Below are 18149 nucleotides of genomic sequence, written 5' to 3' on the forward strand. Positions count from 1 at the left end.
AGAAGGAAAAAAAGTAGGACTACTAGTTATAGATTTAGCACAATTCAAATAAATTGATTAATTTGGACTCACTGATGTGTTCAACCAGAGGCTCAGTGCGATTGCAAGTCATCAGCTCAACTGGCTTCATCAGGTGAAGCAGTTCAGACACATCAAGGAGAGCATCCAGCCCAATGAAATGGTCTTGCATATAGACTTTTCTGAGAACTATGCATGTAAACTAAACACAGAGATTCAGGCGTTTCATTTTGGTGGCAATAGGCAGCAGGCAACAGTGCATACCGGAGTTGCCTACTCAGTCAGTGGCTCCCAGTGCTATGCCACCATTTCACAGTCCTTACGCCATGATGAGCGTGCTGTGTGGGCACACATCAAGTTATTGATGATTTCCGAGGAAAACAAGACAATGCAATTGACACCCTGCATGTCCTCAGTGATGGGCCAGCAACCCAGTACCGGAATCGCACAAACTGCTTCCTCATGAGCAGCATTCCTTATACATGGGGATTCAAGAGGGTCACCTGGAACTTTTCAGAGCGTTCCCATGGAAAGGGCGCACCTGATGGTGTGGGAGGGGTGCTGAAGCGTAAGGCAGACATGTATGTCCTCGGAGGCAGTGACCTACAAACACCGAGGGATCTGTGTGAGTATTTACAGAAGTCCTCTGAAAAAGTCACTGTCATGTGGATCGAAGAAGAGAAGATATCCAACATGGATGAAATGGTCCCTCCATCAGTGCGTCCAGTGACTGGCATCAGCACTACGCACCAGGTTCTTTCTATCTTCCCGGGAAAGATAGTTTACAGAGACCTGAGTTGTTTCTGCCAGTTTCCTCAGATCTGCACCTGTCACAACCCACGGAAATTACAGTTCGACCAAGTCTCCAGGGCTGAGGTGCCAGGTGACAAGACAAGTGATGAGTAAGTATAACTAAATCATTCTCTTTGCCAATTTTATGATACCTGTAATTGTACCTGTTTAATGACAATAAAGTAACTTATGTCATCCATTCATTCCTTTTCTTCCTTAACTAAGTGGTGGCCCATCTGCGGAACTGCCCCCTTCCCAGGTCAGCTGCAGGCCCAAAACAGCTTCCGGAGCTCAGTGAGTATAACATACTTGGCAAACTTGAGGACTTGCTAGTAATTACATTTTACTACTAAAAACAATCTACCTGACAAATAAATTACATTTAAATGTCTCCTCCTGAAGGTCTTCTACTCAGGTGCTGGACACAAGTGCATCTATTGGAGAGGCCCAAGCTGAGGATTCAGACACCTCCTCAGATGAATACACACAAGGACAGTTTGTCATAATCAAATATGAGGGAAAGCCATATGTGGGGCAGATTGTTACCATTAATAAGGAGGGGCTAGAGATAAACTGCATGAATCAACTTGGAAAAATGAAAAATGGTTTTGTCTGGCCAAAGCCTGGGGCGAGACTGCATTTTCTACAAAGAGCAGGAAGTTGTCTGTGGCATAGCAGAACCGCAACAGGGCAAACGGTTTGCTACCCTCACCAAATGTGACTGGCTGATGTACAATACAGTCTAAATGTCTAGATACCCTCACCAAATGTGACTGGCTGATGTACAATGCAGTCTAAATGTCTATTCTAATCTAATCTAATACTTTTGTACTTTCACTCACTGGACTGGACAATGAGGTAAGGTAGGACCCGAGACAAACATAGCGAAAATAGCTGATCTACAAGCTCTCAACGCATTGTGCTGCGAGAGCTTGTAGATCAGCTATTTTCGGAGTTGCACAACCCAGCACTCTTTAGCTAGTGGAGATGTGGTGTAACGACATGATTCGTAAATAAATTTGTTCAACTCAAAATGCTGTGTTCAAGTTCAGGAGACTTCGGAAAAAAGTAATACACCTGAATGCTGAGTTGTTTCCAATAATTGGTGTTAATAAAATGTTGCCTTGGCTCCCAGTGTGGCTATGCACCTTATTGTCTCTTTAAGATCCTTCTGCCGTGGGCCGGCAGAAGACTTAGGTGTGCGTAGCATTCCTGTGCACATCCTCATCATCCATCTACTACTACAATTCTTTGTTATCCTATGTTAAGGCCCAACAATACTATCCTGTTCAGAAATATTAAGGCCATGTTATTTAATGTTAAAGCAATTTTACTGTTGCTGTTTTTCCTGGGTAATTGTTTAATCAATCAGTAAAGTTCAGTACTCACTAATAGGTAGGTTAAAACACAGTTTGCTTTGACACATGAAGATATGGTCATCTGGTGTGACACTAAGTCATCTGGTGTGACATTCCAAATAGTGAGAAATCATACCTTTATTAATGATGAAACCGAAAAAATGTGTATGGTTTACATAGAAAATAGTATCAGGAAGAGTCACAAATATTTGTGTAATTTTAAAGAAAGTTTTTGTCAGAATAAAATTAAAATATGTTGAAAGATCGACAACATGGGCCTCACACAGAGTGTTGATTATGAAAAAAATATACAGATTCAATTAATTTTCACAAAACTATAGTGGATCACAGGTTAGTTATGATAAAGGACTTTGATAAAGTGAGTAACTTAAGAAAGGTGTACTCCATTTTCATTTTATGAACAATTATTGTCATGTCACACCAGATGACGGTTTTAGGCACAAGTACAACAAACTGCTCAATAAAGTCTGATTCCAATAAAATATCTAAAAACAAAATGTGTTTCCATAAAGTTGAGAGTGAGTAGAACAAAAGTAAATAATTTTTATGCCTGCTATTTAAAGTTTTTTTAAAAACATGTTTTTTGGGGCGTCACGTCACTGACCCATATGAACTGACACTTCAAAGAGACAGGGGTGTTGTTGTCATCGCTGAGCTGCTGCTGTATCTGGACTGAAGAACTGCATCTACACTGGCATAGGGGAGAGTTAACAAGTGATGCGATGCAGGGGGGCCTCCAGCAGAGGGGGGCCCCACTCCCCGAAACACAGTCGCAGTCCGGACTCACTTACTGACAGACACAACCTGCTGTTTGTCAACAAGCCTGAGCCTTGAGCTAGATGCAGAATAGAACCAAATTCATTTTTAACTCAAATCTTTGCTTCTGGGGGTCCCTGGAACAAAACATTTTGCGATGGGGGAGAGTCGACGGTCATAGACTGATCTGATGCATTGCAAAAGTAAGTATCAACGTTTTTCAAGTAACTTAACCCTGCCCATGCAGCTCTGACTGACTGATTCATATTTAGTTCTCTTAGTTGGAAAACAACTATGGAATCAACTTTGGCAGTGCTGTTATTGTGCTGTGCTGTTAGATATATGTTATGATGTGCTCATGGTTGCTGTTACAGCGTACAAAACTCAGAAAACCAAACATTTTCGCGACATTTTTGCTGACATTTCACGTGCGTGCGTGCGCGCACACAGGGGGGGGGGGGGGGGGGGGGGGCTTCTTGCAGGAGGGCCTCGGGATTTTCAGCTACGCCACTGTGCATCTAGATCAGCAGCATCTATCTAACAGTGGACAATGCTCATCAGCTCATTTTAATTAGCTCACATGTTATTGAAAATTTCTAATGAAAAAATATGATCAGAGCTCGGCTTAAATAAAAATGATTCACTGTTTGCCGTATCGTGTGCACACTCCCTCACTCCATAAGGTTGTATCCAATTTGACTGAATTAATGAGCTCATAATTCATGGGACTGGATGCTAATTTTGTCACGGTGAGAGGCAGGATTGTAGGACCCAGTAGCAGAACACACAGGCAGGAGCAGAGCAGGTCAAATATATAATGATTTATTCTTCAAACTACATGGAACATAACAACAGGACTGGACCATAACAACACCCATAACAACATCTAAGATCTGGCAGGGACAAATGGGACTGAAGGGTTTAAGTAGACACAGGGTAACTACACACAGGTGAAACAATCAACACTCGATTGGCTGGAACAGAAACAAGACACAGGTGAACTACAATAGCAATTACTAACTGGTGAGACAAGACAGGAAACGGTAACATGGCTTAAACAGGAAATACTAAGACAATCACTACACAATAATAGTAGACATCATGACAGTACCCCCCCTTTAAGGGATGGATCCCAGACATCCCAAAACTAATGTTAGAATGCCAAGCAGGGTGGGTGGAGGGGAGCCGGACGGAGGAAAACAGGGGCACACACTACAATTTTAACAAATCAGAACAAAACCATAGCACTGGCTTTGGGCATGGCAAAACACAACCTTAATACAAGGGGCCCCAAAACTATAGACTAACTGATTGGGAGACACACAGACAAACATGCAGGCAGACACACAGTCAGACAAGCTGACAGACATACGGACAGCCAGGTTGAGAAAAGGTGAGAAAGACCAAGATACAGACAAGTGAACAGACAGATGGGTAGGCAGGCAGACAAACAGGTGACTTCACATAGAGACAAGTAGGTAGAGAAGTCAGCAGGAATACTGGAGGACCGGGGAGTAGACTGACAAACAAAAAGACTGGCAGACAGACTAGCACTCACACAGGTGGACAGACAATGAGGCAGGACGGGGGACCTGGGTGGGATAGCAGACTGGGGAATGTGAGAGCTTGTTACCTGAGAAACAGGAGGACTGATAAATGGAGGAACAGGGGAGTTAATGACCTTGAGCACAGGAGGGTTAGGTACAGGATTCGGAACGGCTGATGAAGGCTTGGGTTGGATGGTGATCTCAGGTATGTAATCAGCTGAGATGGCAAGTTTGGTGTCTGCAGCACCACTGGGCTGCAGCTCAGTCTCTGTGGCGCAGGGCAGAGCTTCAGTGGCACTGGGCGACAGTGGGCGCTCCTGGACGTTGGGCAGCGTGGCCCCAATGGAGGCAGGCTGCTGCGGCGTGGCCTCAGTAGAGGTGGGCTGCAGCGACGTGGCCTCAGCGGAGGCGGGCTGCAGCGGCGTGGCACTCTTGGGCTCTCTGACGCTGCTGTGCGGAGACTTGGGCTCTCTGACGCTGCTGTGCAGAGACTTGGGCTCTCTGACGCTGCTGGGCGGAGGCTTGGGCTCTCTGACGCTGCTGGGCGGAGGCTTGGGCTCTCTGGCACTGCTGGGCGGAGGCTTGGGCTCCCCGACGCTGCTGGGCGGAGGCTTGGGCTCTCTGGCACTGAGCTGTGGCGACGTGGCCCCTGTGACACTGAGCTGCGGCGGCGGTGGAGCCTCTGCAGCGCTGAGCTGCATGTCGTCATCACTGGCTGGGGGCGACTCAGTATCGCTGGGTGATGAGGTGCGCCGGTGGCGTCGGGAGCGGCGACGACCAGTCCTCTTACGAGACCTTGACTTGGCACTGGCAGAATTGGCCACACGACCCACAACAATGTTCTCTGCACCAGGAGGTCCTCCCAATGCGAGTCTGGTTCCTTGATGTGTGTCTTCATCTAGAACCACATCTGTATAGCTAGGAATCTTAACCTTGCGACTAAAGTAGTGCAGCAGGCTCACAGACTCAGTCTTCAGCGGGGCAGACTTGGGGCAGGCAGGCTGCAGGTTCATGACTCCGAGTCTGACAGGAGGAGCAGGCTGGGAAGCAGGCTGGGAAGCAGGGGTAACCGAGGTGGAGTGAACGAAGCTTTTTAGCCTCTCACGGACGATGTTCAAGTGAGGGAAAAAATGGCTCACCCACGGCCTCTCCTGGAACCATAGCTGCTGGGTCGAAATCCTCTTTTCAATCTCAGCACGCTGATTGGGAGCTGAGGCAATGAGGCAAGACACTGCATTGTCAAATTCCTCCACCTTTCTTTGGAACTGCCTCTGTTCTGCTGGGTCCATCTTTTGGCCAGATCTTACTGTCACGGTGAGAGGCAGGATTGTAGGACCCAGTAGCAGAACACACAGGCAGGAGCAGAGCAGGTCAAATATATAATGATTTATTCTTCAAACTACATGGAACATAACAACAGGACTGGACCATAACAACACCCATAACAACATCTAAGATCTGGCAGGGACAAATGGGACTGAAGGGTTTAAGTAGACACAGGGTAACTACACACAGGTGAAACAATCAACACTCGATTGGCTGGAACAGAAACAAGACACAGGTGAACTACAATAGCAATTACTAACTGGTGAGACAAGACAGGAAACGGTAACATGGCTTAAACAGGAAATACTAAGACAATCACTACACAATAATAGTAGACATCAGACAGTTCATGACAAATTTAGACATATCGCATCGCCAGTGTTCGATTTCTGCAGCGCTCTGTTTTATGTGTCTGTATACTGTGGGAAAGTAGTTGTTTTTCTCTAAAGCCAGTCAAAACAGTGCCTGAGTATGGGGAGCTTCAGACACCAACGATATTTAAATATGGCACAAGAGCTAGGGGCGCCAGGGGTGTTGCAAAATTCTGGTACAAGGATTCACTGCGGGCCCCCCATGAATGTTCTTCATAGAGGAGGGGGTTAACCCATTTAGACTGGGAACACATTATTACGCTTTATTTTGTGTTTTAAAGCTATACTGTGTAAGTTGCTCAACTTGTGGTCAGTAGCTCTATAGCAAACTTCGGTCGTGTCCGCGTCTTTCGGCCGTTTTTCGGTTCTCACACCCCCGCGTCTGCCTCCACCTCGCCGAGATCTATCTTTTGAGGGGTCTCTGGTTCCTGTGCGTTCAGCCATTCCGGAGATACACTCCTTCAATATGCTTCACCGTGCACCCGAGTATAGCGACACACGGGAGACTACAAATATGGCCGCCCTAGCGACCCCACTCCAAGATGCGCTGTGATTGGCCGGCAGTGTATAACCCTCGCTGTGATTGACGTCATTTTGCCGCGAAATTCTCCCCCCCTCACGGCTCATAGAAAACATATAAAGAGAAGGCTTTTGAAGCTGAAAATAACGGAGTGGGGGTTCTAAAACTTTAGCGATTTAACAGTTAGGACCATTTTAAGATTTGTTTTATAAAAAAAGTTACATGGTATAACTTTAACTATTGAAAAATAGCAGATATACAAGCTCACAGTCGTGAAAATGTGTGCAAATCTTTGGATATATGTATTTTTTAAGCGAACGTTTGTGACTCAAATTTAGCTTCTGGGGTCCCTAGAACTAAATATTTTGAGATGGGGGTCCGTGGCCAAATACATATAATTTTGGGGGTCCTTCACATGAAACAGTTTGAGCACCACTGACATAGAACCATATAGGTTTTTCAAACGACTTGCACAAATTTTCACAATTTCTCAAAAATAGCAGATCTACAAGCTGAGATATTTTTCAATAGCTAAAGTTTAAGGCCCCCTCCACCTTGGGCCCTCGTAACTCAGTCAGTCCCACTCCCCCATCCCCCCCCCCCCCCCCCCCCCCCCCCCCTTGTGGCGCCCCTGTAGGGTGTGATGATTCTTTGTCACACAAACTACTTTCTGTGCTCTGCGTTAAGACATACTGTAGGTGAGGAGGTTCTTATGAAACATGAGTGTTTTGCCAAGCAGGCCATTCCATTTCCCCAGCAGTGTGATGGATATCTGTCCTTATAGGATTCAAGGAGAGACGGCCTGCGAGTGTGAGAAAGTCATACCATAAAGCACAGTATTGATACTAATAGTTAAGTACTTTTTCCACCACTGGAGATGAGGCAGAGGGAGGGATTTTGAGCATTTCATCTATCAGACAAATCAAAAACCTCTCCACAGAAATCTGCTTCTGTGAAGTAAATGTTCTATTTTGTATGTGTAGCAGGTGATGAATGTTTCCCAGTAGGGATGCGACAGTTCAGTAATTCCGCTGTTCGGTTGGTATACCTCGGGTTTTTCGGGTCACCGAGTCAGAGTCTTTGTGCAGCACTTTGGGAATCCTGTTGTAAAATGTGTTGTATCGTCTCTGTAGGGTGGAAACCTCACTTGTACCAAACTGTTACTTTTTTTCAGGATTAAAATTCAAAAGATATAGCAAAAGCGGCGGTTATGTGTGACGCGCTGTAGTATGATCAAGTAGGGCCTTAAAGGGATAGTTTGATGACCAACAGTTGTTCTCTCTGGTGAGACACGGAACGCATGTCAGTGTCTTTGTGTCTCCTGATCATTTATCGATAGATATACAAAGAGGTCTTCATATTAACTTAATAAAATGTCTTTACTAATGTGTTTGTCGCACAAAGACAATTAAGGGAGTCTATATGCGGGAACCCATGGAGGAAACGGGCCTATAACACCTTGCGTTTGTATCTTTCTACACAGTGTGTTGCATTTACTATTCATGTTCTTTCCTCTTTCTGCGCTGCTTTCATGCATTACTTTTCTCTCTCTCTGTCTCTGATCTCATCTATCTCCCTAGATACATGGTCCACCATCATCCTCGTGGAAAGAAAACAAACAACTGATATAATGAAAAATACAAAAAATTTTGCAGAAAAATGACCCTCTTGCATCTTGTTTTTTTTCTCCAATGGCAGCCATGGTCCTCGGGCTGATGAATGGAGAGAGAAACCTCTCATAACTAATTATTTATCTTCCTTCCAGAGCTGTTGTGTCTGCAGGGTGAAAATAACTCACAGGCCTCCACTCTCTGTCCAGGTAGGAAATGATGGCGCTGAAGGAGCCTTCTCTCGGTTTCTACTTCAGAACCTCCACAAAGTTTGTATATGATTTGGTGTAAAATTTGTGGCAATATCATTAAGGGCACAGTCACACCGAACTTAGATTCTGCCTATGGGGGCAGAATCGTCTTTTCAAGAATGCTTTTCAATGGGTATGGAGCAGTTTGTTGCCATTTGCGGATTTCCCCCCCCAAAAAAACGCTCCATTCCCATTGAAAAGCATTGGCAGAATCCACCCTCATATAGGTAGAAACTTCCATGTGACCATAACACTATATCAGAAATGAGGAGGACATCACCTTTCACCTTAATCGTATTTTCATATGTCTGTCGGGTGGAAACCTAATATCTCTGCTGTCGGGCCGAAACCGCCTAACTCCAAAATGTTAATTTTCGGTAAAATGAGCTCAAGTGGAGTTTGGAGGTTTTGACCAAAGGGCTTTTTACTACTTTTCATTGGTTCAATATTATTTTAACCAACACACAGACGTAAAGGGTGTTCAATAGCACAAATTTATGAAAAAAGAGAGGGCCAATCGAGTTGAGTTAGCTGGTTTGGCAGAAAGTGTGGAGTTAGGAGGTTTTGTCCCAAGCACTTTTTACCATTTTCCATTGGTTCAATATTATTTTAACCAACACTCAGCTGTAAAGGGTGTTCAACAATAGCCCTGCATGCAAAAGAATCTGTTCAGCTGCTTATATTCTCTGCGTTCTTCGTAACACAAGACACGTGGAGAGAGACAGATTACCTCAGACTGTGATGTGATGCAGATATAGGCCCATTAAGGTCTTATCTATTTTCTGGTGAGACAAAAATATATTGTCATAATAGTCTATACTGTAGCTGTACTTCAAATTGTGTCACTCACACTGCAATCCTGATTCCCATACCCTTATATTTTTTTACTCTTCCTTATTTCAGCCCTTTAGGTTTGTAGAGGACAAATGAAGTGATGTTCTTTGAAAAGTTATTTCAGTATTATTGTGCAGCAATCTTTATTTGAGTATTTTCAAATGCTGTGAATTCAATGAGCTCCTGGTAGGCCTCTCATTCTAGTGGTACTGCCTGCCCAGAGCGGAGCACACTACAGACAAGAACTTCTGCCAGGCTGCCTGCATCTCAGGAGTGAAGACTTGGATGCCCAGCTTGCCAGCAATGACGATGGAGAGGCAGTCAGAAAACAGCTGTGGGGCAGATAATTAACACTGTTAGATACCTGGGCTGGAGGTGAAATTTTTTTTTATTATTTAATACATTTTCTCCATTGACTTTAATTAAACTTTAACTTTTCCCAAATATGGAGTTGGCTGACATCAGAGATGTCTGACATCATAGACCATATGAGATGTCTGACATCATAGACCATATGAGACTGACATGTAGTATACGTCCATATATGGGCTTTCCAAGATGTGGGCTTAATAGTGATGACATCAGGGATCTCCATATACAGTATGGGCATAAAAGGGACAAGGACTCACACACAGAGATCTCCATGTATGGCCATTAATGTATTAGTGAATACATTTTCCCCATTGACTTGAATGGGGAGAATTCAAATAGGAAGACAACATTCATTTGCGCAATTCCTGTCATGGCAACCACACTTGCAATAGAGGGTATGCGCGTGACATCACTGTTGCTGGAAGTTATGTGGGAACGCCTACTGAGTGGCAAAAAACTAATTTCTGCCATTGACAGCCCATACATCCAAACGGAAAAGTCCTTTCTGATACCAACATTGTGACTGTACTGAAAGCGTGAATTATCCTCTTTCTATCTGCAAAGTTTTTGTTTCATAAAAATCCATCATATGCATGTTATGAGCTACTTTCTGTCAAGACATTCTGTGCAGGGGATTATTTTTCCACGTGTCAGAGTTTGGAAGCGCTCGTTTTCAACAACAGAACATCCTGCTGCCTCCTGCATTATGTGCAATTTAGAAACAGGTGGTATGCAGGACCGTTGAGTGATTTGCAACTAGCACTTCCATGCTGCTCAATGTTTTGCCACTCAGTCTAGATTAGGGGGGCGGGTCCCAGTGGACGTGCATACCCTCTATTTCCAATTGCATCTTTCTAGTTAGTTATTATAAATGTTACCCTGAAGTTGTCGGGGTCGACGTGCAGCTTCTCGGAGTGCAGCTTGCTCAACTCCGTATACGTGTCCTTGATGTTGTCCATGTTCTGCATAGCTCTGTCCAGACCGTGCACAATCTTGGTACCATGGGCTGCGATCATTGGGTTGATAATGATGTCCTGTGCGCTGTACAAGTTGCCAAAGGCACCAAAGTACCGCAGGCACCAGGGGTACACAATCAGACACCTGGGGAAACAGACAATTATTACGTTACATATTTGTGAAGGGAACGATCAGACAAAATGTTAAACATAACATCTGACTATCATCTGATTTTGTTGGAGAGGAACTCTGTACCTCTGAAGAGCCTCGGGTCCGACTTCATCATAGTTCAGAGTGTTGAAGATGTATTTAATTAAGGAACGTTCGTCATCTGTCCATTCAACCATGGTTGCGTCTTGGTGATTTCCTTCAGTCTCAGTCTCAGTCTCAGAAGAAATGCAGACCTACAGTAACTAGAGCCCTTATGCTCTTTATACGTGAAATGTCCTCGTCCTTAAAACGAGAAGACAGGTTGTGATAGGTTGGAGATGAAGGGTCTCTGATTAGTCTCTGCCTTTCTAGAAGCTTCAATTCGTTTTTAGAATATTTATTTTGGTATACATGCATCACTGGAAGTACACTGTGGACTGTTTATCTTCTGATAGGACAGATTAGTTTCCAATAATTTGTCAAGTTATATCGGTTTACATCGGCTTACTTGGACTCAGAGTTAAACCCGTTTTCATGTCCTAGTTTTATCCTTAATGATTTGGCAGGATTGGTAACTACTTTATGCAATAACTGAATGTGTCATTGGAGCAAAGAAAACTCTGGCCTCCTGCAATAGCGTATTGCATTGATTTCTGCAGGCCTGTTGTTTTTGGTTATTCTTTTGTTTGTTTTTGTTTTCTTTAATATAGCCTATTATAAAACCCTATCCAATAGGAAATTAAACAATTAAATCAGTAAATATTTTCAAATAGGCTTTTATTTTTGCACAGCAGTTGCACAGTGTTTCCACACAGTATTACTATATATAGAAAAATACACTGTGTTATCTCCAGCAGCATATGTCCCACACCCTGCCTAAAATAAACCCAAACTGTATGAAAATATTAAGAAAAGAGAGGAAAGGAGAGATATTGTCTACAAATAATAAAATGGTGACAATAAGTAATTTAAAGCTAATGATGAACTAATAATTAACATATCACTTACATACATTTGTATTAGGGATGCAATGATTCATCAAGGAACTTGGGCACTTCGACATAATCTATATAAATGTTTTGCCTCAAAGGCTTGCATTTTTACTGACAATATGATGTCTAAAAACAATTGTATTCCTGCACGCTCAATTTTTGACTAAAACTATGAAATATTGTACATTTACACCACACCAAATTATTTGAGAATGTTAACTACTAAGTTACTTTGTAGATTTTGATTATTATTACAAAACCACTTCAGACCTATATACTTTGTCTATTTGAAAAGAGCCGATCAACAACCCCAAACGCACCATGAAGTGACGCGTTGTGAGCTTGGAGATCAGCTATTTTCAAATGATTGTTATACATTGTATATTTGAAAACCCAGATGAAATGTGCATAATGAGTACTTCTACTGTTCGGCTAGATCAATTAATTACACTTGATGCACACGCACAGACAAAAAATGTATTAGAGTAAATTTACCCCCATTGATTCCAGATGGGGACCCGAATCCATTTGGGTCCCAATCCGGACTTACTTACTGTTTAATACATTACTAATTATTAGTAAAGAATGTGTGTACCTTTTCCACCACTGCAACTATACAACATTTTGTGTGCGTTAGGCAGGTCCCAGGCAGGACAGAGCCAAAGCCATACATTTATGATTGGCGGATGTCATTGGCACAGTGACAGGCAGGCCCTGGCAGACAATCTGCGCTGAGCAGCTTCTTGGTTTTAGAAGCGTGATTATCTGCAGCCAGCCGGACAAGCTTAATACCACAGCAAGCTAATGGAAAGCAACAAACGCCCATACAGGTTAGCCTACCTATTTTGGACTGTGTGTCAGGATAATAGGATTAAACTCAACCCTATCGCTCTGTTGCAGTTATTTCATAGTAGACTAATGATGGTCCAGGCTATTTGTTTGTACGTATACACATTTTCATGTTGGTTTGGGCCTCTCGTCCACACAAAAACTGTGTTTTTGGACACTAAAACTGAGATTCTTGTCAAATAATTAGAAAGTGAATATTTAGAAAATACATATATCCGTTTCAGTGGAACTGTGTAGAACAAGGGTTCCCAAACTTTTCAGGCAGTGAAAAGTTTGGGAACCCTTTTCACGGAACGAAAAGTTTTGTGCCCATGGGTTCTGTGGGCACGGAAATTAGAAAGTGATGTCTGGTCCTGAGGAAAGACCCCATAGACATGGTCGTCATATGCCATGACAAAAAGCCAAGGGTTAAAGGATATAATTACAAAATATATATAAGATAGAAATGTGATTTCACTGACTGTGATGAACTGCTATTGGAGTCTGCATGACTCTTTTGGCTCTCTTGACTTGTTGTTTTCTCTCATCTAATCTTTATATGACCTGATTATGAATGTTGTTGTGACAGTGGAGCCTGTGGTCCTTAATTTGCTCTGCTCTGCACTGTCAAATTATAAGAGCGTCCTCTCTGCTGTTAATTTCGCCCCCACATAAATGAATTAGGAGAGAGCTGAGACTCCTGTAGGGACATTCATTATAATATATGCTATTCCCCAAGTCTTTGATCAACATGTATGCGTTTTTTCCTCAAACCTTTTCATCTGAGACCCAGAAGATAAACGGAACGTTTCCCTGCAACCCATGAACTAACCACTTAACCACTATTTAATAACCAGTAAGACTCAATAGGGAGATAAGCGACCATCACAGCGTGATTTTAGGGCAAAATGTGTAGGAGCAGTGTCCAAAAATGTGTTTGAAGAAATCGGCCTGTTGGTGGCGCTATATGGGACAGATCCATGTTGATGACATGAGTGCAGACATACTATTTACCGATTTGCGTGATTTTAGGGCAAAATCTGTTGGAGAAGTGTCCAAAAATGTGTTTTAAAAAATCGGCGTGAAGGTGGCGCTATATGGGACAGATCCATGTTGATGACATGAGTGTAGATATACTGTGTACCGTTTTGCGTGATTTGAGGGCAAACATTGTAGGAGCTGTGTCCAAAAATGTGTTTTCCAAGAATCGGACTCATGGTGGCGCTAGAAGAGGGTCATGTGTGAATTGATGGGTGGAGGAGGTTGTGATTTGGCAGGCAAGGAGTGTGTGTGCAACATTTGGCATGGATCGGGGCAACGGTTGCAGAGATATGAGCAGGGCAAAAGTGTGACGTGTTTAAAATGTTTATTTATTTATTTATTATGGATTCTTTTCTTAAATTCTTATGAATTATTTCAGATAAAACATGACCCAAAAATGGGTCCTGCACCACTGTTTGGGAACCACTGAGCCTAGCCTACAGCAGGTGTAAATGCATTTGTGTTGCTGAGTCTGCACATTTATAAATACAAACTTGACCTTGACAGCAAAACATTTAAACATGTTGGATAATGCTCATCCATTATCCATCAGATTGTTACAGCGACCTGTTCAATCCTTGTTTCTTGACAAGTGACAAGGCCGACTGTGGAGCCAGTGAATGTAACCATAACCTGCAGGTATACAGAGCAGTGTGGAGATGAGAGATCTGCCCAGGACAGAGCTGTTTCTGCAGGGAACTTGCTGTTCAAAATCAGAACATAATATGAGAGATAATATAGGCCTACTGTATTTTGAGCAGTCAAAATATCTTTGTGAAACAACATGTCTGTCATGATCTGGGCCACACCGTGGCCCTTCCAGGGTCTCACCCGGCCTTTTCCCCACTTCACCTTGTCCTGCTTGCCCCCTCCCCTTCTGTGAGTAGCCTACCGATTGACAATCTGAGATCCTCCCAGTATCACAGCTGTGAGCTGTTGACTAATGACCAGAGACTATTTAAACCTGTCAGTGTTTGCTCTCATTGCTGGATCATTGTATTTCTGTCTGTTCCTCAGTTGGGTGTGTTGTACTGTAGTGTTTGTTTCCTGTGTGTGCTTGTGTTTATGGTTTAAGTTAAGTAAAGTCTTCGTTAACCTGTCCTCCGTGGTTTCCTGCCTTTACTTTGAGTTCTGCATTTGGGTCCTCACCACCACCACACCAGATCATGACAATGTCAGCCTCTGGTTAACATGTGCTACAGTAGATTCCGAAATGTAGTTAAAACTACAAATTACAGAAAGCATATAAGCACATAAGTGGACATAACAGTTTAACCAAATGAAAGAAAGGGGACATGGTCATAGTTTGAGAACTTCAACCTGGCAGCCATGGGCCTAATGCTGCCACTGAATCTGTGGGTGCTGTTAAGTGAATCAGAGTTTCTACTTCTAGTGGATATACAGTATTTCACAGCAAAAATGTGGATTTTGCAAAAAAGGTGGGGTTCTGAGAGTCTTCACACCACAGAGAATAGGCTCTCACATAGCATTAGAGAGAAGGGGGCACGGTAGCGCATTCGGTAGCGCTGTCGCCTCACAGTTAGAAGGTTCCGCGTTCAGGGACGCTGTGGTCGTTGGAGGCTACCGGGGAAACTCCCCCCTGTCAGGTGATAAGCAGCAGAAGCATGTGCTCAGTTCGGGGCTCTCCCCAGGTTGGCAGAGAGAGATTACAGGTTAGGCAGCCGCAATTGGCACTGGGTGTGGGATACAAATTAAAAAAGAGTGAGAGAACTCGCTAAAACTATCCCAACATATATATATATATATATATATATATGTGTGTGTAGGGGGCGTGCGTGCGTGCGTGCGTGCGTGCGTGCGTGCGTGCGTGCGTGCATGCGTACAGCAGGTGTAATTGATCTAGCCGAACAGCTTATGGTGGGTTTTTTTAAGAGCAGAACTATATTGTGTCACATTCCTGAGGGTGTCAGTTACTTAGTAATAGTATTATGAGCTGGGTTGTCTCTGAACTCTTTCTTCTGTCTACACAAAGAGCTATATTTTCATCCATGTCTTACCCCTTACCCCAAACTTCTTTGCTTTTTTATTATTTTAACCTATTTAGACCTGAGTCTGATTCTAAAAACGCCTTCTAAAACCTAACCTCAAATTCTTATTCAAAAAATGAAAAATAAATTATGTTGCTACATGTAAAGCAAATACTAATGAGACAGAGTTTTGCCTCCTGGCTTCAAAGGTATTTCTGGTAGCACCAGGTTTAAACAGGTTAAAATAATTCAAATAGCCGATCTACATCGATATGTTCTCAGCTATTTGAAATATATATAATATACAAATGTTTTTCAAAATAGTAAAACCTTATCTTTGCCAAAAATAGCCAATCTAAAAGCTCAAAAGAGCTTGTAGATTCGGCTAATGTTCCTCTCAGAATATGAACACAGAGTTCAGGTCAAGAGAAAGCATGGTCTGCCTCCTCACCCTTCAGTGCATCCACAGCTCCTTCCTATCTCAAGGAACTCATTGAACCCCCGACCTCCACCCGCTCCTTCCGCTCTGGTAATTCTAACTCACTGAAAAGCAAAAATACCATAACCACCGTACCATGGGGCACTGTAGCTCTGGTCCAGAGCGTCAGCTGCACTGATGCTCTGACAGGCGGCTGGCTAAAAGACTAGACCAGGATTTCTGTACACCTTCAAGGGCTCAACTTCAGTCAAAATAAACAAAACTACTTCGCTACTCACCTAACCAAAGGTAGTTTTGCGTTGTTGAACGTCTATTCTCCACGGTGGGAAACCTCTCAGCACCCCACCCACTCATAATATGATGAATTGATTGATTGATTGATTGATTGATTGATTGATTGATTGATTGATTGATTGAAATTTGCATTAGACAAAAACGGAAAACACAAGTATAGATACAATAGAAATGTAGTACAGGACAATTACAGTTAAACACCCTGCCTAAAAGAAACATCCCAAATAAGTCAATTTACGGTCTTCTTTACGTTGGAAGTCCTAGGTATTCAATTCATGGACATGACAAATAGCAAGCAAAGAAAACATTCAATAACATCACAGTTATAAAAACACTATACAGGATAGGGGGGTGGGGCTAAGCTAAGGGGGTGCAGAGCTCACTTCTCGCCTGTCTATGGGTGAAGACATTTAAGACAATAAAGAACCTTGTAAAGAGCGGAACAACATCAGTTATAGCCTACCTTTTTTATTAAGGTGCAAAGTACAATGTACTGAGACAGTTTTTTAGGTCATATCGTCTTTTGGTCTTGACCTGACCCACATTGAAATATATCGAAACAATGTCCCAGTTTACTGTACCGTAACCCTTCTATTGAGTGTTAGGGCCACATTTGACCTGCTTTCAAGTTGAACATCTGTGGTGTTACAGGTTAAGTATGACCCGGCAGATAGCACTGTTGCAGACACCATTAAAGAATTGTGGGTTTCCCTGTGGATCTAAATTGATTCAATTTGGCCCCCACCACCACCAGTGTTATTGCTGTCGACTAAAACTTTGACTTTTCACTAACTAAATAAAACGTAGCTATGATGACTAAAACTAAATATATTGTCAATTTTGGCAAGAAATAAAAGCTAGGCTAAAATGTGAGGGAGGGACTAGTGGAGTAAAGTGTGCCGACTGTGATTTGTTTTCTAATTTATGGATATTGCATTTATTTATGAATGAAATTACTAAGAAAAACCATTGCATTTGATTTTTTTATTGGTGAAAATCTCGCTTTTTGGGGAATGTTTTTTGAAAATGTTTTGAAATAATAAAAACGAATTAAAAACAAAATGTAGGAAATCCTAAATTAAGGGACCATAAAAATGTGTCCGCGACCCACACATGGGTCCCGACCCACTGTTTGGGAAACAGTGGCCTGGAGAAGCTCATATAAATGGAGCAGCCAGGGCCATAGGGGTTGGCTTGGTACGAGAAAGTCATTCCTTCGTCTTCTGGGACAATCAATTTAAATAAACCTATAGCTGAGCAACTTGATGCTACAACAAAATGAAGAAATGTACAGACCTAACTATCAGGAATTCTGCTGTTGTTGAGCAGGTAAGTGTCTTTAGACAATACAATGTAATCACAGGCTAGAGCCAAAATGGTCTTTTCAGATTAAATGGAGTTCTGTACTGTTGCACTAAAGTTTCAATTGTATGTCCTACCTGCGCGATACAATTTAAAGAATAGACAACACAATCCTATTGGTTTATATAGATAGGTCTAGTATACATGTTGTCTGGCTATATTGCAAATAATATAATTATTGTGAACGCGTGCTCTTAATTTAATTAATTAATATTATTTAATCAAAGAATACATTTTTCCCAAAGGATAATGAACTTTAGTAGAACATTGTTTACCAGTGCCTACCAATTTGTGTTTCACTGATCAGAACTATCTTTTATTC

General features: G+C 42.6%; 2 protein-coding genes across 2 annotated transcripts in view; one reads left to right on the forward strand and one right to left on the reverse strand.

Moving 5' to 3' along the window:
- Positions 1–9604: 9604 nt before the first annotated feature.
- On the reverse strand, positions 9605–11080 carry LOC308301780 (hemoglobin subunit beta-like; the record flags this gene model as incomplete). Its single annotated transcript, XM_080745886.1, has 3 exons — positions 9605–9736; positions 10655–10877; positions 10989–11080. The coding sequence occupies 3 exons, from the start codon at positions 11078–11080 to the stop codon at positions 9605–9607; spliced, it is 447 nt and encodes a 148-aa protein (XP_080602012.1).
- A 3448-nt stretch (positions 11081–14528) lies between these two features.
- The window catches only part of LOC308302511 (sodium- and chloride-dependent neutral and basic amino acid transporter B(0+)-like), a gene marked incomplete at both ends in the record, with an annotated part of 30420 nt that continues 26799 nt past the window's right edge, over positions 14529–18149 (forward strand). The window contains 2 exons of the mRNA XM_080746767.1: positions 14529–14623; positions 14762–14765. Of these exons, the coding sequence (XP_080602893.1) occupies positions 14529–14623; positions 14762–14765 (99 nt within the window). The remainder of the gene's footprint in view (positions 14624–14761; positions 14766–18149) is intronic.

The sequence above is a fragment of the Nannobrachium achirus genome (assembly GCF_963921795.1).
Source record: "Nannobrachium achirus genome assembly, chromosome: 17".
Taxonomy (NCBI): domain Eukaryota; kingdom Metazoa; phylum Chordata; class Actinopteri; order Myctophiformes; family Myctophidae; genus Nannobrachium; species Nannobrachium achirus.